Source organism: Zalophus californianus, chromosome 11 (genome assembly GCF_009762305.2).
Source record: "Zalophus californianus isolate mZalCal1 chromosome 11, mZalCal1.pri.v2, whole genome shotgun sequence".
NCBI classification, from domain to species: domain Eukaryota; kingdom Metazoa; phylum Chordata; class Mammalia; order Carnivora; family Otariidae; genus Zalophus; species Zalophus californianus.
Window position 1 is genome coordinate 108,529,736 of NC_045605.1, and position 23,042 is coordinate 108,552,777.

The 23,042-nt window shown below is 46.3% G+C and overlaps 1 protein-coding gene across 7 annotated transcripts in view; it reads right to left on the minus strand.

Moving 5' to 3' along the window:
* The window catches only part of CHKA (choline kinase alpha), a 59,928-nt gene extending 38,244 nt beyond the window's left edge, over window positions 1–21,684 (minus strand). For 3 of the 7 annotated variants that reach the window (XM_027578224.2, XM_027578223.2, XM_035722674.1), the window contains exon 1: window positions 21,193–21,684. In XM_027578224.2, the coding sequence (XP_027434025.1) occupies window positions 21,193–21,521 (329 nt within the window). In that variant the 5' untranslated portion in view covers window positions 21,522–21,684. Of the gene's footprint in view, window positions 1–8,440; window positions 8,532–21,192 lie in introns of those variants that run through there. The other 4 variants (XM_027578222.2, XM_027578221.2, XM_035722673.1 and 1 more) reach the window with 2 other exon arrangements.
* Between the last annotated feature and the right edge of the window lie 1,358 nt (window positions 21,685–23,042).

Consider the following 23,042-nt stretch of genomic DNA (forward strand, 5'->3'; position numbering starts at 1 on the left):
GTCTTGACCGGCACATATGGCCAGAGCTTTAGCACCTTCTTAGATCATGGGAATCAGAGCCACAGCCTAGGAACAGCAGAGCAGTTGGCTGAAAGGAGCCCACGTCTCCATCGAGCCCATGGAGCTGCCATACCTGCCCAGCCTGTCTACTTCCAGACCTCTAACACAAGAGGGACATAAATTTTTGTTTAAGCCACTGTTACTCTAGGGCTTCTGTTATAAGCAGCTAGATCTAGTACTAACAGATACAGCTTATCACAATCCACTTACTCATGCTCTCCCAATCTGCAAACTCCTCCTTACCCTTTGCTGCTGCCTAAAAACTACCTACAGTTTAAGACCAAGTTCCAAGTCCAACCTTCTCAAGAAGCTTTTGCCACCTTCCCTACTAGCTCCTTGAAGGCAAGGGTAATGTCTCACTACAATTCTCAAGGCCTAGTGACCCCAAATGGTGGGTGCTCAGTAAAGCTTTTCTGAAAATGACAATAACCAGCAGCATTGCTGTCCCACTGAGTCTCTCTTCTCCAAACTCCCTCCTGTTATATTTGTCTTACTAGGTCTGGAGGGTGAGGTTTGGCTCCCTGATTAATTAGACCATAAGCTCCCTAAGACATAGTCCTAAGGGAAAGCATCATGCTACAAGAAAGATCACTGGCTTCAGAGCCAAGGATTCGAATCCCAGTATGGCCACTTACTAGCTATGTGATCTTGGGCATATCACTAAACCTCTCTGAGCCTCAAATTCACCCCTCTATAAAAGAGTTGCACTTTCTTTAGTCATTTTATTTTTCTTGAGTGAGGGGGAGGGGCAAAGGGAGAGGGAATCTTTTTTTTTTTTTTTTTTTTGAGAAAGGGAGAGGGAGAGAGAATTCCAAGCAGGCTCCACGCCCTGTGTGGGCATCGGGTTCCATCCCACGATCCTGACATCGTGACCTCAGCCGAGATCAAGGATCAGACTGATTCGACTGGGCCGAAATCAAGATCAGACTTAACCAACCGAGCCACTCAGGCGCCCCTCTTTAGTCATTTTAAGAGCTCCCTAGGCTGCAGTGTTCAACAGGTTAGCTCAGTCCCCCCGCCCCACTCCTGCAGGGTGGATGCTGATGCTGCCTCTCGTTTACAGATGAGGAGACGAGACTGAGCAGGAGCACCAGGCCGTGCTCAGCACGTAGTAGCTGCTGTGGGAGCCACACAACCACTAGAGCCTTACATCAGGACGAGTCTGTACAAACGTGTGTAAAACTGATGTCATGGGTTTCCTGGGGCTGCTGTGACATATGACCACAAATTTCATGGCTTAAGAAAACATGAATTTATCTTACAGTTCTCGAGTTCAGACGCCAGGAAGTAGGTCTTCTGTGGCTAAAATCAAAATGTTGGCAGGGCTGTGCATCCAAAAGATATACCACATTCCAGTAAACACATACAAAACGACTAAAAACAGATTCTGATTGAGCTAATGAATGTCAAAGGACAGTGCTTACTAGGGGGAAAGAGGCATTGGTGTTTCATGGGGACGGAGTTTCAGACCAGGAAGAGAGAAGCGTTCCTGAGATGGATGGTGATGATGGTTGCAAAACAGTGTGAACATCCTTAATCCACTGGACTGTACACTTAAAAATGGTTAAAAATAGTAAATTTCATGCTGTGTACGTTTCAGCACAATGATTTAAGAAAAGGAATGAAGTACTGACACGTGCTACAACAGTATGCTCAGTGAGAGAAACCGGTCACATATTCTATGACTCCATTCATGCGAAATGTCCAAAACAAGGAAATCTGCAGACAGAAAGCAGAGCAGTGAGTGCCTGAGGCTGGGCGGAACAGGGCTGGGGGCCAGGGTTTCCTTCTGAGATGAGAAAAATGTTCTAAAACTGATTGTGAGATGACAGCTGCCTATACCTGTGAATATACTAACAACCATCAGATACACACACTTTAAATGGGTACACTGTATGGTACGTGAACCATATCCCAATAAAGCACTTTTTATTTTTTATTTTTTAAGATTTTTATTTATTTGACAGAGAGAGACACAGCGAGAGAGGGAACACAAGCAGGGGGAGTGGGAGAGGGAGAAGCAGGCTTCCCGTGGAGCAGGGAGCCCGATGCGGGGCTCGATCCCTGGACCCTGGGATCATGACCTGAGCCGAAGGCAGACGCTTAACGACTGAGCCACCCAGGCTTCCCCTCACTTTTTAAAAAAGAAAAATGACTTTTTTCCATATGTAATGATTTTTTCTTAACCAATTAAAAACCTGAATGTGCGTCTACACAAACTATGTTTCCCAGATGTAAATAAAAGGCATACTTAAGAATTTTTTCCATAGCTTACTTAAAAGCAATCATGAGTACCTGGGAATCTTCACAAGAGTAAAGACCTCTTTTCCCAAAAGGCAAATCAGATGTCTACCCCAGCGAGGAAGGAATAGAAAGAACAAGCAACCCAAGGCTCTGGTTTCCCCAGAGCCTCGAAGCACAGGGACGGTGTGGAGGGAAGACGATGAGCGCAACCCTGACCTTTCTTCTCAACTCAGGGCAACGCCTGTGGTGCGTGGCTTATCAGAAGAGCCCTGCCACACAGGCTCCTGGCTACCAGGCGACAGGACAGGCATCCCATCAGTTAAAAGCCCTCGTTTTCCTTCCTGTCACACACTCTTGAGAGTTCGGTCAACAGCGGGAGCAAACAGATGAGCTACTGTTCTAAGTTGTGTAACTCCATTCACAGTTTAATCCCATGCTCCGAGAGAAGGCAGGCGGGCCAGCGTGGCCAGAAACCAGCTCACAACCTGGAAACCCTTCCTCTCTTGAATTATCCGTAGCCCCTGTTGCTCACTAGCCCCGTAGTGGGAGGAAGTAAACCGCCGGTTATTTTTTAGTGACAAGCCAGATAAATGAAACAAGGTCATCATCCTGGATGACCCAAGCTGTGAGAAACCACCTAGAAAAATGCCAGTTACCAATGGCCAAACAACATGACTGAGAAGAAGAAGATATGCTGGGAAGATACGCCCCAGACATGGAAGCAAAACTACAAGGGCCCAGTTTACCACACAGTTTGTCAAGATACCCTCCCAGGTAAAACCCCAGGAGCTCTCAAGGATGTCAAACAAGTGGCAGAACAGCTTTTTAAGAAACATACATGTCCTAGTTGAGCTCAGGAGACACGAGATAATCCAGGAAGCACAATATCAAATAAAATGAAACGAACACGTTTTTCACATCGAGCACAGGTCAGCAGCCCGTGGCGGGCACTCACCGGCCCGCGCAGGCCTCCACCAGTACAGAGCCAGTGGGCTCACAGCACAAGAAAAGAGCTTCGTGCACACAAATCGTTAATTAGATTATCAAGATAATCCTTTCCATTTCTCCGAACACCCAGAGAAAAAACCATGCAATAACAAAGCAAAGAACAACCCCCAAGCTGAAGAACTAGGGCTAACGGGTTTCTATGCTGAAGAAAGTTGTTTTAGTGAAAACAAAGCCACATAGCAGCCCCGAGGAGCACTTTGCTGCTTTCATCATATTCGTGTTCATATTCACAAGCAATAAAAAACTCAGGTGACCTGGGCGTGCTTTTAAGGACTCAGCTAAGTTTTATCAGTTTTACTGGAGCAACTAAAGTAGGCTGCTTGTACTGTGTAATAAATTGTTTGCCTTTCAGATTTTAGAATCCATGTTCCAAAAAATCATGTTAATATGGATCTTAAAGACCCCCAAAATAAAAAAATATAACAAGTTACCCAAATTCTGTCATCCAAACATAACCACTTTTGAACATTCTGGGTGGTTTTGTTTCTTTTTTTAAATAGGCTCCACGCCCAAGGTGGGGCTTGAACTCATGACCCTGAGATCAAGAGGTGCATGCTCTACAAACTGAGCTAGCCAGGCGTCCCTAACATTCTGGGTTTTTTAGTTGTCATTTTCCTAAGCTCCTCTTTTCCTACTTCTTTCTTATTATTAAAATTGGGATCATACTGAATGTATTACTCATAACGTTCCTTTTCCATTTATATTACAAGCATTTTCCATCAGTTCAGCATTAAAAACACAATTCTTAATCATACACACAATTTCATCTTAAACACTAAGCATGGTTTAGCCAATGGCCCACTGCTAGAGACAGTGGGCTTTTCTATAACTTTCTACTTCTACCCATAACTCTATAGTATGGACACCCAGTACATCAACCTTTATGCACAATCTGATGAGACTCTTTAGTTACAGTTGGTTTTTCTGGGTCAAAGGGCACTAACATTTTTAAATTCTTGCTACCCATTGCCAAAGTGTCCTACAAACAAGCCACACCACTCACTCCTTGCCTGTCAGCGTATCAGAACTCCCCTCTCATATTCTTTTATTTTTTTAAGATTTATGTATTTGAGAGAGAGACAGAGAGAATGCGGGGGGGGGGGGGGCAGAGGAAGAGGGAATCTCAGACTCCCCGCTGAGTGAGGAGCTGGACGCAGGGCTTGATTTCACAACCCTGAGATCATGACCTGAGCTAAAACCAAGATGAGACATTTAACCAACTGAGCCATCCACAAGCCCCTGTCTCATACTCTTGACTGACTTATTTAACAAAAACTTGATAGATCAAAATATAATTTTTAAAAACATCAACTGCAGGGCACCCGGGTGGGTCAGTCAGTTGGGCATCTGACTCTTGGTTTCAGCTTGGGTTGCGGTTTTGGGGATGTGGGACGGAGCCCTGTGTCAGACTCCCCGCTCAGCAGGGAGTCTGCTTAACCTCGCTCTCCCCCTCTGCCCCTCCCCCAGCTCGTGCACACACGTTCTCCACCTAAAATGAATAAATCTTTAAAAATTAATAAATAAAAAACATCAAATTGCTAGTGAAGATAACTAAAATTTTTTAAGTCTACAATATACATGAAGTTATTAACAAAGGCCATGAAATATTTTTAAGTTAAAAAATTGTTGCATTGGAAATATTTATAGGTACATCAATACAGAAAAAATACATTTATTAAAATAAATCATAAAACATGCTAAGAGTTAGCTTTATTTAATTGACTTCTTGGGGGCTGCACCTCGGGTGGCTCAGTTGGTTAAGCATCTCCCTTTGGCTCAGTTCATGACCTCAGGGATGAGCTCCACATCACATCAGGCTCCCCGCTCAGCAGGGACTCTGCTTCTCCCTTTGCCCCTCCCCCTGCTCATGCGTGCTCTCTCCCTCTCAAATAAATAAAATCTTAAAAAAAAAAAAAAAAGACTTCTTGGTGACATGCATCAGTGACTCCATGATAGGTTACTTCAAAACTGATAAATGTCAATCCATGACCCTCCTCATAAAGTCATAAATTGCACTAAACAACGAGAAGATCAAATTGGAAAATGTAAAATAGAAGATAATCTAAAATTTTAGTTGACTCAGAAATAGGTCAAAGATACTGTGTCACGGTAGGCAACACATTGATCAACATTATTAAAAAGAACCTTGGGAAATTCCACAAAATCATTTCAAAACAAAAACCACTCCATATAACACTAAGAACTGGTATTTGACGCTACTTCCTCTTCAAAGTTCCTTATGGCAAGACGTAGCAATCATACCTTTGTGTGTGTGTGTGTTAAAGATTTATTTATTTATTTATTTATTTATTTATTTGACACAGAGAGAGACAGCTAGAGAGGGAACACAAGCAGGGGGAGCGGGAGAGGGAGAAGCAGGCTCCTGGCTGAGCAGGGAGCCCGATGCGGGGCTCGATCCCTGGACACCGAGATCACGACCTCATGACCTGAGCCGAAGGCAGACACTTAACGACTGAGGCACCCAGGCACCCCAGCAATCATGCCTTCTTAAGGTGCAAGGACTTCCTCAAATAGAAGCCTAACAGACAACAGGTTCCATATGGTCAAGTACGAACCACAATGTCCCAAAACATACAAGATTATCATTCTTATATGTCAGCTATTCCATTCCAAGTACACCTATTGCAAAAAATACTCTGTTTCAGCACTTAAATCACTTAAAGCAAATACACAGATCATAAAAGATTTTATTTCAGAATGAAACAAACAGAATTTTAATACCAATTGAGAATAGTGATTATCTCTGGGCAAAGGAAGGGAATCTGAGGCCAATTTAGCAGAATGTTCCAATTTGATAAGGCTATTTTACTTTTTTTATTCTTTACTACTTTATAAATGTCATTTTTAAAAAAAATTTTAGGGATGCCTCGGTGGCTCAGTCAATTAAACATCTGCCTTCGGCTCAGGTCATGATCCGGGGTCCTGAGATTGAACCTCACATTGGGCTCCCTGCTCAGCGGGGAGCCTGCTTCTCCCTTTCCCTCTGCCCCTCACCCCCCTGCTCGTGATCTCTCCCTCACTCTGCACTCTCCCTCTCAAATAAATAAAACTTAAAAAATTTTAAAAAGATTTTATTTGAGAGAGACAGACAGAACGAGTGCTCACATGTGCTCATGAGTGGGGGGGGGGGGAGAGGGAGAGGGAGAGAATCCCAAGCAGACTCCCCGCCAAGTGGCTCAATCTCATGACCCATGAGATCACAACCTGAGCCGAAACCATAAGTCAGACACTCAACCGATTAAGCACCCCTGAATGTTTCTAATTTTTAATAAAGAGTTTATTTCACATAAAACTTTATGGCATCTAATATACAATCAACAGCATATAATGAACTCTTCTCAAAAAATCAGTTGGCAAGGGGCGCCTGGATGGCTGTCAGTTGAGCAGCTGACTCTGGATTTCAGCTTCAGGTCATGATCTCAGGGTCCTGGGATCAAGCCCCACATAGGGCTCCAGGCTCAGCAGGGAGTCTGCTTGAGGATTCTCTCTCTCTCTCCCTCTCCCTCTGCCTCTGCCCCTCTCTCCACTCACACGCTCTCGCTCTCTTCCTCTAAAATAAATAAATCTTTAAAAAAATATCAGCTGGCAATGTAGGGTCTGTATAAAACCAAGATCATTGGTAGCAAGGAAAACACAGTGCTGATAAAGATCACAGTGGGTCAAAGCAATGACAGCCTTGTCCAGTATCTTCTCAATCATAATGGGGGATATTTGCTGGGGTCCACGGAGATTCTCTTTGACAGAGGCTTCAAAAGATCTGTGACATCTTCAAAAGGTTAAACATCAAGTTACCACATGACCCAGCAATTCCACTCCTACACATATACCCAAGAGAACTGAAAACATGTCCTCACAAAAAACTGCACACTAATGTCCATACTAGCCAAAAAATGGAAAAGCTCAAATGTCCATCAACTGATGAACAAATCGTGGTATATCATGCAATGGAATACTATCCAACCATAAAAAGGAACAAAGTACCGGGGCGCCTGGGTGGCTCAGCTGGTTAAGTGGCTGCCTTCGGCTCAGGTCATAATCCCAGCATCCTGGGATCGAGTCTCGCATCAGGCTCCTTGCTCAGCGGGGAGCCTGCCTCTCCCTCTCCCTCTGCTGCTCCCTCTGCTTGTGCTCTCTCTCTCAAATAAATAAAATCTTAAAAAAAAAAAAAGGAACAAAGTACCATATGTGCTATGACATGAATAAACCTTGAAAACCGTGAAAGAAAATGGTCATAAAAGTCCACACATAGGGCGCCTGGGTGGCTCAGATGGTTAAGCGTCTGCCTTCGGCTCAGGTCATGATCCCAGGGTCCTGGGATCGGGTCCCGCGTCAGGCTCCCTGCTCCTCGGGAGCCTGCTTCTCCCTCTGCCTCTCTCTCTCTCTCTCTCTGTCTCTCATGAATAAATAAATAAAATCTTAAAAAAAAAAAGTCCACACATGTTGTGTGATTCTTTCTACATGAAATGTCCAGAAGATATCAGGTGTATTAGTGGTTGTCAGGAGCTAAGGAGGGGAGCATGGGGAGAGACTGCTAATGGTAAAGGATTGATTTCCAAGGTGATGAAAATGTTCTAGAAGGACAGTGGTGATTACTGTAGAACCCTATCAAAATACTAAAAATCACTGAACTGAATCTAAAAGGGTGAACTCTATGGTATCTCAATAAAGCTGTTCTTTTTTCTTTTTGAACCAGTGATAACCACTTTGCCTTAGTTAACTTTAGATTGAACATTCATTGATTTAGCTAAACCATCCTCTTAATAATAAACTTCTGTGCCTTATCCATGGCGATCATCATTTGATTAAAATCTGCTCCCAACCACTTCCAACTGCTCCCTGGAAGGGGAGCTGCTAGATCCTAAGAGCCATCAAGTCCACAAAAAAGACTCCTCTGATTTTAGGATGTGGAAAAAGAAACATTACTAAGAGCTTTGGAATGAGAAAAGTTACCCAGTTTCAGGAAACCTCTCCACAGCTGCACTGAGTTCCCAGCTTCGCACACCTTTTCTTACTCCATTTAGACGCGGCGCTTCCCCCCCACCTCTGCTACCAGGGGTCCTTTTCTCCGGTTCTGACCATGTACTTCTTTTTTTTCCTTCCCACATACCTTTTTGCCACTTTTCCTTCCTCCCTTCAAGTTTGAGGCCAGTAAGAGAAGGTTCTCACACACAATACCCACCGCCTCCTCTTCTCCTCCCACCCTCTCATTGCCAGGGTTCCACAGTCCTGGCACCCAAGGCATCATAAATGCCATCAAGAGAAACATTCTAACACCCATCTCTCTTGCCCTTTGCCCTCCTCCTATAGACTCATTTCCATGCTGGCTCATACTCTCTTGCCTTTTCAAAGTCTTAAACTTCTGCTTTATTAGCTACAGCCATCTCCGCACAGAGGGGCTTCCACAATGCTCTTTTTTATTTCCTTAAGATTTTATTTATTTATTTATTTATTTATTTATTTATTTATTTGAGAGAGAGAGAGCACGAGCAAGAGAGAGAGCACTAGCAGGGGCAGAGGGAGAGGGAGAAGCAGACGCCCCACTGAGCAGGGAGTCCGACACAGGGCTCAATCCCAGGACTCGGGGATCATGACCTGAGCCGAAGGCTCAGACGCTTAACGACTGAGCCACCCAGGCACCCCTTCCCAGTGCTCTTTAATGCAGCATCCCAAGTCCCACCACTGAGCCGACAGGCCAAATGCAAAGGCAGGAAAATGAAGAGAATCAGACAGGAAAACTCAGAAGAGATGGCATTTTCAATTAGCACATGGACAGGAGAAAGTAGTCAAAGTGTGACCATAACTTCAGGCATGAATTGTCTGCCCACGGATAATACACACACCTTACCGAATCCTAAGCTTCTTTATTCACAATCCACAAATGGACAAAGGGCAACTCATACACCATATCTGTCTGCAGTTCTCATTAGTCACATGGGTTCCCTGTAAAGGTCAGAGACACCTGGAGGATCCTCAGCGCCCTCCATGTGCCCCTGCCCTCGATGCACACAAATGTCACCTGGTCCTGGACGATGACAGGATGTATGTCTGCCTGGCTTGCTTGCTTTCTCTTCCTTTCTTCCTTTCGAGATTTATTTATTTCAGAGAGAAAGAAAGAGCACAAGCAAGGAGGGGCAGAGGTAGAGGGAGAATCTCAAGCAGACTCCACACTGAGCATGGAGCCGGACGCAGGGTTCAATCTCACGACCCTGAGGTCGCCCCTCAAAAAAAATTTTAAACAAAATGAACAAAAATAACCTTTGTTTTTTTCCAACTGCCTTCTGTAATCACTTCACAAATAAAAGGAATGCTCAGGGAGGGAGTTAGCCCACTTGATTGAATTTCCTGGTTAATCATCAAGTAGCTATGAAGTATCATCCTAACTACAAGATAATTAAAGATTACCAAATAAAATACTCTTGTCAAAAATCTAAACTCAAAATTTCATATACCTATCCAGGCAGTGTTTTCTCTTCTACTCCATAATATACCAGTTTTCTGTTTTAATAAACACAAACTACTCTCTGAATCTGTTAATACAATTAGCTTTCTGGGCAGATTTATAAGATTGCACTGTGGCTTGAGTATGGGTATTCTAGTTTGGTAAGCACAAATCTAAACCTTTACTTGATTTTAGGGACAAGGGAGTGGTTAAAAAAAAAAAAGAATAAGGAAAATTTTCAGTAAGTTGGGCCCCAGTTAATTGAGCTTTTACTGCAAATTTCCTCTCGCAAGTCACATAACAGGTAATATTCCGGATACTTTTCAGGACTATTATGCCCAGACCTCCTTTTCAGCCTTACATTTCCTGATCTAGCCTTTAAAACAGCCAAATGTTTCTTATCCATTATGTGGAGGAATGTGGAGATTTTCAAGGAGGGAGAAGGAAAAAGGGCATTTCCCCACTACGGGGAAATGAGAGAATGCCCTCACTTCAGAGGCGGGTCAGTCACCATTTAAGGCACAGGTGTACTTCGCCTGGAAGGCCAGAGGTGGCAGAAGTGCTCCCCGTTGATAACAAGTCATTTGAAGGGACCCAACCAGAAAGAGAGGGAGCGAAGCTGGAAAAGCTACCCGGCTACCCCTTGGCTTCCTACCGCCCAGCCTGTCAGGTGGGACAGCACAGCGCTGCCCATATACTCCTCACCCCTTCTCCAGCCATAAAGCTGCAGGAGCGAGCTGTCCTCTAGGTTCTAGAGCACGCACAGAGGCAACAACGGCCACTTACAAACCCTTGCAGACTTTCCACCCACCTTACTGAAAACACTGAATTCTACCATCAGCTGTTGGCCATGAAAACTGTCATTCAATTCTGGTTGCTCTGAGAAGTTCACATAGCTTGTAAATACACTCCATGTGTAAAATGAAGCCAAATCGGAGTCGATGAGATCATCAAAACCTTCTCAGCCCCAGGAAGAAAGCTGAATAGTCCAGTAGATGTGACCCGCCTGAACACATCGGCCTCAGGAAGCTGGCATACACAGTGGGCACTAGTGAATGTCACAACCTGACATTCAAGTACTCGGTTTCTGGTTAAGCAGTTGGTGATTTGGCTGAAGAACAAGTTTTAACTACAAGTTATAAGCAAACATACAGGAGAGAGCTTCTGAGCTAGTCTCTGCATTTGCACCCAGGAGCGGCTTCAATGTCTTCAAGCACTCATCCTACAGAAAACATTTTTTTTTTTAAAGTTTGGAGTACAATTACTTTGCTAGATAGGGTTTACTGTATAATACAGCTTTTATTTTAGTAACACATTTTTAAATTGTTTTAAAAATGGCTTCCATCCTTTTTTTGCAGACTTAGCAGGTTTCAAAGAGGTTATTTAATATCTATTTTATTCCACAACATTCTATGCAGGAAAAATCCATGCTACAGTGATACAATTTAGTGGAATGCCCAAAGTCTTGAAGTAGGACATTCCTAATGTCAAACATCTACGTGTATATATATATATTTTTCCAATTTTTCAATAGCCATTTTTTAAAGTTTTTTTTATCCAGTAACCTGTACACCCAATGTGGGGCTCAAACTCAGGACCCCAAGATCAAGATTCCCATGTTCCACCAACTAAGCCAGCCAGGCATTCCTTTTTTTTTTTCCAGTTTTTAAATTGTGGTGAAATACACACAACATATAATTTACCATCTTAACCATTTCTTTTGAAAGATTTTATCTATTTATTGGACAGAGAGAGGTGAGAGAGAGCACAAGCAAAGAGGCAGAGGGAGAAGCAGACTCCCCTCTGAGGAGGGAGACTAATGCTGGACCCTATGATCATTACCTGAGCTGAAGGCAGACAGTAACCCACTGAGCCACCCAGGCGCCCCTACCATCTTAACCATTTTTAAGAGTACAGTGCAGTGGCATTAAGTACATTCACACTGTTTTTGCAACCATCACCACCATCCATCTCCAGAACTCTTTTTATCTTGCAAAACTGAAACCGTGCCCATTAAGCACTAACTCTCCACTCTCCCCTCCCCCAGCCCCCAGCCACTCTGCTTTGTCTCTATGAATCTGACCGCACTAGAGATCTCACAGAGGTCGAATCATACAGTTACGTCTTTTTGTGACTTGCAATTATTTCACTTAGCATTAGTCCTCAAGGTTCATCCATGCTGTAGCAGGTGTCAGAATCTCCTTTTTTAAGGTTAAATAACAGTCCATGTAAATGGGACATTTTGGGAAGGGGGGGTGGGAAGGATGGGTTAGCCCGGTGATGGGTATTAAGGAGGGCATGTATTGCATGGAGCACTGGGTGTTATACACAAACAATGAATCACGGAATACTACATCAAAAACTAATGATGTACTGTATGGTGACTAACATAACATAATAAAATAAAATTTTTTTAAAAAGTAACATTTTGCTTATCCATTCACCCAACAAAACATCTATATATTTTTAATCATTTGGAAAAGGATCCACATCTAAGGTGCATCAGCTCAATGCTCAGAGAATGATAAACCCGAGAACCTGCCTGTTCCAGAGAAATCTTTAACAAAAATTTTTGTCTGCTAAATTAAGATGGGAGGTTATCTGGTCTGCAACTAGCCAACTGTATTTTGCTGAAAAACAAAGAAGCCACTGACACCTCTGCAAACTGTCCACATGTTACATGGCATCAAGTCCAGCACGCACAGGACTCAGTCTCCCTGAGGCTTACAGCCTGCACTCCCCCCTCCCCCCAGATTTCACTTTTACTAAAAGTCAGATGACAAGGGGAAAAAAAATTCAAACATAACCACTATCTCAGCAGGAAAACGATCCACAAGTCCAAGGATTGGATACATGGAAAAGAGAACAGTGACATACCAAAACAGCCACTGAATTTGGAGTACAAATGAAATAAGAGGGGGAAAAAGTGGATTTTTGCGGAATTTCTTTTAACCATCTAAAACTCAACTTGAAACCACCATGGCTCAGGTGGGGAAAAAAAAAAAAAAGAGCAACTTCAGTGAAATGACAGCATCGGTGTGTGGCAATCAGGGACAGGTGCCTTAACCCCAAGCCTGGAAGCAGAGTTAAGGGAAGAGCTTTTGACCTTGGTGAACTCTTCTTTTTTTTTTTTTTTTTTAAGATTTTATTTATTCATTTTACTTTAGAGAGAGAGAGAGCACGCATGTGCACGAGGGAAGGGCCAGAGGGAGAGAATCCCAAGCAGACCCCACACTGAGCACGGAACCCAATACGGGGCTTGATACCATGACCCCAAGATCATGACCTGAGCTGAAATCAAGAGTCAGACACTTAATGAACTGAGCCACCCAGACACCCCAATCGTGCAACTCTTGATCTCAGGGCTGTCAGTTCAAGCCCCACATTGGGTGTAGAGCCTGCTTACATACATACATAAGTATAAAAGACATGGAGAGTACAACCTCGTTGTAGATGCAAAGCAGACTAATGAAAAGCTAAAGACAAGGGCTATCCAAGGGCCGGACAAGATTCTCCGCCAGAGGACGGTGAGATAGTGGAGGGGTCTGCTGCAGGGAAAAATCCAGAAGGAGAACATGGGCATCAGTAGGTGGACAAGCCAAGAGACTAGACTGAGAATAAAATCCTGGAAGCAGTAAGAATTATAGTAACGTTACAGGAGACAAAAGTCATATAAAAGTTAACATATAGGGACACCTGGGTGGCTCAGTCATTAAGCGTCTGCCTTCTGCTCAGGTCATGATCCCAGGGTCCTGGGATCGAGCCCTGCATCGGGCTCCCTGCTCTGCGGGAAGCTGCTTCTCCCTCTCCCACTACCCCTGCTTGTGTTCCCTCTCTCACTGTGTCTCTCTGTCAAATAAATAAAATCTTTAAAAAAATAAAAATAAAAAATAAAAAAAAGTTAACACATAGGGGCGCCTGGGTGGCTCAGTTGGTTAAGCGACTGCCTTTGGCTCAGGTCATGATTCTGGACTCCTGGGATCCAGTCCCGCATCAGGCTCCCTGTTCAGCGGGGAGTCTGCTTCTCCCTCTGAAGCTCTCCCCTCTCATACTCTCCCCTCTCATGCTCTCTCTCTCTCTCTCATTCTTTCTCTCTCAAATAAATAAAAAAAAAATCTTTAAAAAATGTTAACATATAAAAGTCAATCACTGGGGCACCTTGGCTCAGTCAGTTGAGTCTGACTCTTGATTTTGACTTGGGTCATGATCTCTGGGTTGTGAGATTAAGTCCTGCACTGGGCTCCACACTGGGCATGGAGTCTGCTTAACATTTCTCTCTCCCTCTCCCTCTGCCCCTCCCCACCCTCTCTTTAAAAAAAAAAAAAAAGTCAATCACTTTCACTTTCCCATATGCCAGCAATGAACAAGTAGAAATTAAAATTAAAAACACATTACCATGTACATCAGCAACCAAAAAATGAAACATTTAGGTATAAATGTAACAAAATATGTACAAGATCCTAGGAGGAAAAATACAAAACTCTTATGAAAGATATCAAAGAATAACTAAATAAAATGGAGAGATAGTCCATGTCCATGGATAGGAAGACTCAGTATATTGCCAAGATGCTAGTTCTTCCCTATTTGATGTATAGATCCAACATAATCCCAATCAAAATCCCAGCAAGTTGTTTCATCAATATTGACAAACTGACTCTGGAGTTTATACAGAGAGGCAAAACACCCAGAATAGCCAACTCAGTATTAAAGGAGAAGAACAAAGTCAGCGGACTGACACTACGTGACTTCAAGACTTACTACAAAGCTACAGTAATCAGGACAGTGTGGCGTTGGCAAAAAGAATGGGCAAACACGGGCGCCTGGGTGGCTTAGTTGGTTAAGCGACTGCCTTCGGCTCAGGTCATGATGCCGAGGTCCTGGAGTCAAGTCCCACGTCGGGGTAGCCCTGCTCGGCAGGGAGCCTGCTTCTCCCTCTCCGTGCCACACCCCCTGCCTGTGCTCTCTCTGTCAAATAAATAAATGAAATCTTGAAAAAAAAGGGGGGGTGCCTGGGTGGCTCAGTCATTAAGCATCTGCCTTTGGCTCAGGGCACGATCCTGGGGTCCTGGGATCGAGCCCCGCGTCGGGCTCCCTGCTCCACAGGAAGCCTGCTTCTCCCTCTCCCACTCCCCCCTGCTTGTGTTCTCGCTCTCTCTCGCTGTGTCTCTCTCTGTCAAATAAATAAATAAAATCTTAAAAAAAAAGAATGGGCAAACAGATCGATGGAACAGAGTGCAGAGCCCAGAAATAGATCCACATAAATACAGTCCACTGATCTTGACAAAGAGCAAGGGCAATTCAATAGGGAAGGGACAGTCTTAACAAATGGAGTTGGACGACTAGACATTCACAGTTAAAAATTGAAATCTAGGGGTGTCAGGGTGGCCCTGTCGGTTAAGCGTCTGACTTTGGATTGCAGCTCAGGTCTTGATCTCAGGGTTGTGAGTTTAAGCCCTGCGCTGGGCTTCACGCTGGGCATGGAGCCTACTTTTAAAAAAGAAAGAAATCTAGATACAGACCTTACATCCTTCACAAAAGTTAACATAAAATGGATCCTAGACCTAATATAAAATGCAAAACTACAAACCAGACTGTAACAGGAAATCATCTAAACGACCTTGCTTATGGCTGTTACATTTTAGATACAACACCAAAGGCACAATCCATGAAAGAAATGATTGATAAGCTGGAATTCATTAAAATTTAAAACTTCTCCGCAAAGACACTGTTCAAGAAGATAAGGCGACAACCACAAACTGGAAGAAAATATCTGCAAAAGACACACTGGGTAAAGGACTATTAGCCAAAAGATACAAAGAACTCCTAAAACATACAAAGAACTCTTAAAACTCAACAATAAGAAAACAGAACTTGATTTAAACAATGGGCAAAAGACCTAAACACACACCTTACCAAAGAAGATATACAGAAGGCATGTAAGCATATAAAATGATTCTCCACGTCATTAGGGAATTACAAATTAAAATGAGATACCAGTGCACACCTATCAGAGGGGCCAAAAGCTAGAATGCTGGCACCAAATGCTGGCGAGGGTGTAGAGCACCACGAACTCTCTCACTGTGGGCAGAAATGCAAGATGGCGCAACCACTCTGGCAGACACACTGACTGTTTCTTTTTTTTTTTTTTTAAGATTTTTATTTATTTATTTGAGAGACAGTGAGAGAGAGAGAGTGAGCACATGAGGGTCAGAGGGAGAAGCAGACTCCCTGCTGAGCAGGGAGCCTGATGCGGGACTCAATCCTGGGACTCCAGGATCATGACCTGAGCCAAAGGCAGTCGATTAACCAACTGAGCCACCCAGGCGCCCCACACTGACTGTTTCTTGAAGAACAAAACATGCTCTTACCAAACAATCCAGCAACTGCACACTTTCGTATTTACTCAAAGAGTTGAAAACTTACATCCACACCAAAAGGGGCACATAGCTATTTACAGCAGCTTTATTCATAATTGCTTGGAAGCAACCAAGATGTCCTTCAGTAGGTAATTGGATAAACCGTGGTCCATCTGAACAATGAAATATTATTCAGTACTAAAATGAAATATACGATTATGATATGGTAAGCCGTGAAAAGATATGAAGGAGACTTAAATGCATACTGTTAAGGAAAGACGCCAATCTGAAAAGACTATGTACTTTATGCTTCCAATCATAGGACATTTGAGAAAAGGGGTTGGGAAAAGAGAGAGGCAGAGGACCTTTAGGGCAGTGAAGCTACTCTGCAGGATGCTACAATAGTAGATACATGACATACATTTGTCCAAACCCACTGAATGTACAACACTGAGAGTGAACCTTAGTGTAAATTAGGGACTTTGAGTGATAATGATGTTAGTGTAGGTTCACCAATGTACCACTCTGGTGTGTGTTGGGGGGGATGGGGTATATGGGAACTCTCTGTACTTTCTGCTCAATTTGGCTGTGAAACTAAAACTGCTCTAAACAAATTAAGTTTATTAATTTTTTCTAAGTAAGCTCTATGACTAACGTGGAGCTCGAACTCAAGACCCTGAGATCAAGAGTCACATGCTCCACCGACTGAGCCAGCCAGGTGCCCCAAGTTTATTATTTTTAAGATTTTTATTTGTTTATTTGACAGAGAGAGAGAGAGAGAGAGCACAAGCAGGGGGAGCGGCAGGCAGAGGGAGAGGGAGAAGCCTCCCAGGCGCCCCTCCCCTCTTTTTTAAGATTTTATTTATTTATTTGAGAGAGGGAGTGAGAGCACTAATGGTGGGGAGGGGCATTAATGCCCTATTAATTTAAAAAAAAAAAAGTAAGGTCACTTGGGGCGCCTGGGTGGCTCAGTCAGTTAAGCGTCTGCCTTCAGCTCAGGTCATGATCCCAGGATTCTGGGATCAAGCCCTGTGTTCACTGGGCTCCCTGCTCAGCGGGGAGCCTGCTTCTCCCTCTCCCTCTGCCCCTCCCCACCGTTAGTGCTCTCACTCCCTCTCTCAAATAAATAAATAAAATCTTAAAAAGGGGGGGAGGGAGAGCGCGCCTGGGTGGCTCAGTAGGTTGGGCGACTGCCTTCGGCTCGGGTCATGATCCTGGAGTCCCGGGATCGAGTCCCGCATCCGGCTCCCTGCTCAGCAGGGGGTCTGCTTCTCCCTCTGACCCTCTTCCCTCCCGTGCTATCTCTCATTCTCTCTCTCAAATAAATGAATAAAATCTTTAAAAAAAAAAGGGGGGGCGCCTGGGTGGCTCAGTCAGTCAAGCGTCTGCCTTCAGCTCAGGTCATGATCCCAGAGTCCTGGGATCAAGCCCCACATCGGGCTCCCTGCTCAACGGGGAGCTTGCTTTTCCCTCTGCCCCTGCTTGTGCTCTATCTCTTTCTCTCTCTCTCAAATAAATAAACAAAATAAAAAAGTAAGGCCACTTAAGGGGCCAAATTTTCACAGTAAATAGTAAAAACAAAATGTAAATGAAACTTTATCTTAAAAAATGAAACTAGAAATTATATATAACATAATTTAGGTTATAAATGCAACTGTGTACATAGAAAGGAAATTAAGTAGGGAATTTTGGCATAATTCTAACAAAAAACTTAATGATGACACCATAAACCACAACTCACTCCCTATTTGACTTTTATTGCATCATTGTGCAAGTATATTTAAGGACTTGGCCAGTCTTTTCAATGACTTCTCTTGGTTTTTTGATACCTAAATGATTCTACTTGGGAGAGCTCAGGGTATCACCTTCCCCATCAATTTTCAACTGTTAGTGGGTCTGTGGATTGTAATGTATCAACAGATATGTGTGAAACTTTAACAGCTCTCAAACATTTCTTCCATCAGACTTCATGAAATCTTGCAAAGATTTGCAATTTCATTTCACAACGGATTGTGACTTTTACCAATCAGTAACAAGAATGACAATAATAAATCCTTGATTTGATGGGCCTGGACAGAAGCTAGTGATCAGCTGTGACTGCTGGGCATGGACAGTTTTTTTTTTTTTTTTTTTTTTTTGAGACAGTGAGTGTGGCAGGGAGGGGGCATCTTAAGCAGAGTCCACACCCAGCGCAGAGCCCCATGCGGGGCTCATTCTCACGACCCTGAGATCATGACCTGAGCCAAAATCAAGAGCTGGGTGCTTAACCGAGGAGTCACCCAGGCGCCTCAATGTTACAATAATTCTTATCTTTCCCTCTACCACTCCTAGCTAGAGGGACTCAGGCAAACAATAGTCTGGTTAGAAAGACCCCTGTCATCACAGCAAGAGGACAGGGAAGAGGTCAATTTAAGCTAAAATCTAGTGCCTACCACAAGTCGGGCACTATTCCACTGCTGGAGATCCGAGATGAACAGGAAATACCCTCTAGGAATTCAATCTAACAGAAGAGGCAAAGAATAAACACACAAATGTGGTAGGTGTTGTTGCTGTGAAGGTGTCTATGTATATGAAGTGCTATGGAAAAGACATGAATAAAGAAGAAATTAATTCTGTTTCTCTCTAAGCTAGATCTTGAAGGAGGAAGTTTAAAAAGCAGATACCAGGCTGCCAAGCAGAGTATAAGAGCAAAGAAAGGCCTAGAGATTAAAAGCACAAAGCTCATTCAGGAAATACAGGGTCCAGTATAAGGAGCCCACTGCTCCTCACTGTTGGTGGGCGGTGGGGGGGGGGGGGGGAGGCGGGGGGGCGAGCGATTTTTAAACAACAGCAACAAAAAGGAACCACTCTAGAAAGGGAGGTCGGGCCCAACGTTTAAAGCAGGCAAATAAGTCCGGATTTTATTCTCCAGCTACAGGAAGCCACGTAAACTTTAAAACAAAGAGTAACACTATTTGAGAATACCGGGCAACAGGACAAAGAACGATTTAGAGGAGGGAACCCAAAGTGCAAGGACATCCACCGGCGCCTCCTGTTACGGTGTCTAAGCAAGGATGCGGACCTGGACTCCTGGCCTCAGAAACAGCACAGGGAATAGACAGTAGGTGTGGATGCAAAAGCAGCTCACCGGGTCTCAGTTGCCACTGCAGGCAGAGGCGGGGCTTCTGGGGGAGGGCAAAGGTGGCAGTGGTCCTGGGACTCTGGCCAGCTACTGTTACCAACTCAAAGACAGAAAGCAGCAAGAGCATATTCCAGGGTGGGAAGGAGTAAAAGGGTGAAATGTGGACAGAGTAGATGGACTGAGTTGAGGTGGTGAGGTCTGACAAACCGCTGGGGATGGATCAGCACTCAGCCAAAAGCTGAAAGATGGTGAAGTGTCAGTAACACCTAATAGTCGGAGTCACAGGAAAGGCAACTCACTAGATTTCAACCAAGAGAAACCCCCATTCCCCACTCTGAACTGCCTCTTTTGCTTTTTAAAAGCTAAGCATCACCCCCTTCCCATGCCCTAAATCACCTCTTTTCTCCCTATTAAATGGACTCCATAACCACATTCTATTCCAGAAAACAGAAGGGGCAGTGTATACCATACATTGTTTGAAAAGGTCCTCCAAACCAAAGGAAAGCTTCCAAGACCATTTCTAAGACTATGAATTCTTGGAGAAAAGAAACAAAACACATCCTCAACGCTCATATGAGTTTTGAGCAAAACACAAAGGTTTAACTGACCACTGACACTTCCCCAAAAGGTGCCACAAAAAAATGTCTTAAGGTTGAATCCGGGGGTGTCCAAACACCTTCACAGGCAACAGGCAAGAGCACCGGAGCAGGAGGGGGGTACCAGAGACCTCCTAGTTCAGCAAACAGCCACTGACCTCCAGCCCCTCTAGGTTTTTCATTTTACAGACTGATGACACGGCCTAGGATGAGCCCTATCACCCTTTTCACTGAGGATCTTCAGGGCTAACTAAATGTGATAGTTTTGGAGAGATTCATGGAAAAAAAAAAAAAAAAACTCGTTAGGCAATTGTGAGATTATCTAAAACCCCTGTTTTTGATTCCTATCTTTTGCCTCTCACTGCTCATAAGCAAATCTATAAGAGAGGCCAGAGGACAACAAGGAAGTGAACCTCAGTTATTCTGCTGCATTTGCAGCTCTGCTTGAAAAGACTAGGCACGGAAAAGCAATCAAATGACTACAGTTGGATTTGGGGATTATCGGTGGCAGACAGCCAGTTTCTAGATATGACACTCAACCTGGTCAACCAGTTAAAAGAAAAGCTGCGAGAAAGAAACACATTTTCCAAGGTCCATATAGAAGGACACTAACTGTTCAATAGCTATCTCGTGGGGGCAGAACGGCAACAGAAATCAAGGGCGTCTTTTCCCGTTCAGTCTGAACACACACACACATACATTTTTTTGTCCTTTAAATTTATGACTAAATATTTTTAGCTTAAAAAGGGGGGGGAGGAAAAAAGGGGGGAACCTTCCTCCCTTGGTCGTAATTTTTGGAGCCACACCTCCTAAGCTCTGACCGCTAACACACCCCTACGACTGAGCAGTGTTAGCCAGGATGAGCGAACGTCACCCCTCGGACACGAACAAACGCCTCTTTCCGAGCGGGGAGAAAAGCAAACCATGGACTCGAGGAACTAGAAGCAAACTTATCAGGTGACTTTTTTTAAAGCCAATCAGGACACCCCTCCGCATTCAAGGCCCTAAAACCGCAAAGGGACTTCCCAGCCAAATTTTTTAAGCTTCTGGACAAAACGGGCACTTTGTGATTCAACGGCATTGTTCTGCCTACAGGAGACCTGTTTTCCCGTGAAACCGGTATTTTTTTCTTTTTTTTCAACAGACCTTCTTCCGGAAGGTCCTGTGAGACCGCGGGGCCAGTGCCGCGGAATCCCGCTGGGATTTCACGCGGTTCGGGGAGAGGGGTCTTCAGCCCCCGGCAGCGTCCGCAGGCCCCGCCCCCGCCCGGCCAGCGTCACCTGACCGGGTAGCGGCTCCCCGCTTCTGCCCCGTGCGCCCACCCCCGGGGGGGGCGCCGCCACCGACCTGATGACACTGATGTGGAACTGGTCCTCGCGAAGGCCCCGCCAGGCACCGGGCAGGAACTCCTTGCACCACAGATAGGCCCTGCGCCGCGTCCGAGGTTCGGGCTGCTCGTCGGCCGGCGGCGGGGGCAGCGGCAGCGGCGGCGGCGGCGGCGGCGGCAGCGCGAGCGGCGGCGGCGGGCCGCCCAGCTGCTTGGGCTCGCGGTCGCTGGCGGCGTCGCGCTGCTGCCCCACGCCGGGCGCCGGGGCCGCGCTGCCGCCGCCGCAGCTCAGCAGCAGCCCGAGCGGCGAGGCCTCCGCCTCGCCTCCGTTGCAGAACTTGGTCTTCATGCCGGGCAGAGGGCGGAGGAGGCGCGGGCGGCCGCAGCGCGAGAGAGCGAGGCTCAGGGTCCGGCCGGGCGCCCCCCTCACGGAGGCCGGGCGCGGAGGCGGCTCGCCGGCTCGCTGACGGGCCGGCCGGGAGCGGGCGCGGCGGTTGGCGGCGCGCGGGGCGGCGCGGAGGGAGCGGGGAGCGGGCGGCGGCCAGCGGCGGCAGCAGCGGCGGCGGCGCTCGCCTGTCCCTGCTCGCCGCGGCGCTCGCTCCTATACCGCGGCCGCACGAGGAGCGCCGCTCGCGTCACAGCCCGCCCTCGAGCTCGCCGCGGATTGGCCGCCGCCCGCCGGCCCGGCGCGTCACAACCGCCGCCGCCCTCGCCACGCCACCTCCTTATTGGCTGCGGCGCCGCCCCCCGCCCGGGGCGCTGCCGGCGCGGGGGGCAGGCCCGGCGCGGGGGGGCGGGGCGTCGAGCCGGCGCCGGGGGTCGCGGGGTTCGAGTGCCGCAGGCGAGGCCCGGGGGCGCCCCTAGAGCGTTGCGGGGGCCGGGCGAGGCCGGCCTCCCAGCCTCGAGGGTCTAGGGCTTGGCTTTGCGAGCCGAAAGTTCGCTTGGACCCCGGGGGACCCCAGGACATCAGAGGCCGGGGCCTGGCAGGGGGCAGGCAGGAAGCTGACGCCTGGAAGCTGGCTTCTCTTTCCGCATGACCTTGGGGGCAAGGCACCTCCTTCTGCAGCTCCGTGGCTGTATTTTTATAACCTTTCCCAGCGGCGGCTCAGCTCCTCGCGAGGCGCGACCACGCTCCGTCCAGCCCAGAGGCGGAGGAGCTACTCTCCCCTAGTCAGAAACCGAGGTCGGAAAGAGGGCAGAGGCGATTGGTTCGAGGCCGCACGGGTGACCCCGCCCTCCGAGGCCCCTGGCAGCCTCAGTTTCCCTGTCCTTGGTGCTGAGGACGCAGGGGCCTAGAGGCTCCGGGCGGGCAGGGCTGCGTCCCGTGGCGGGGCTGCGACAGCCGCGCGGAACTCTGTCCAAAGGTGAATGACACGGGGCTGCTGGCTTTGTGGGCGCGCCCCACCCGCCCCCGCGCAGGAGGCAGCCCCGTGACCGTGACTAACGCACCTTTGCCCGCCGAGGGGGACGAGGGCCCTGCTCCCGTTGGCCACACAGTCTGGTGTCCCTCACTCCTCTTTGACCCCGCCGTCCCGATCCTTTCTGGAAGTGGGTTACGGATAAAAATCACAGATCCCGTTTTATGGGACATGAGCTGGAACAAGAGGTTTCCCAGGCTGCTTCGGAAACTAAGCGCCTGGATTACAGAAAATGGCTTCTGTGTGGGATTTCAGTCTGCCCACAGCAAAAAAAAAAAAAAAAAAAAAAAATCTCTTTTTAGACAGCGTGTACTTGGCTGAACTTGCTCCGAGGGGAAAAAAAAAATGGTCTTATTGAACAAAAGCGTTATAATGAAAGGGGGCTTGCGACCAGACAGCTGTAGAGGTGGGGCCTGTACTGGACTAGCCCAGGCGTTTAGGAGGAAGGCAAG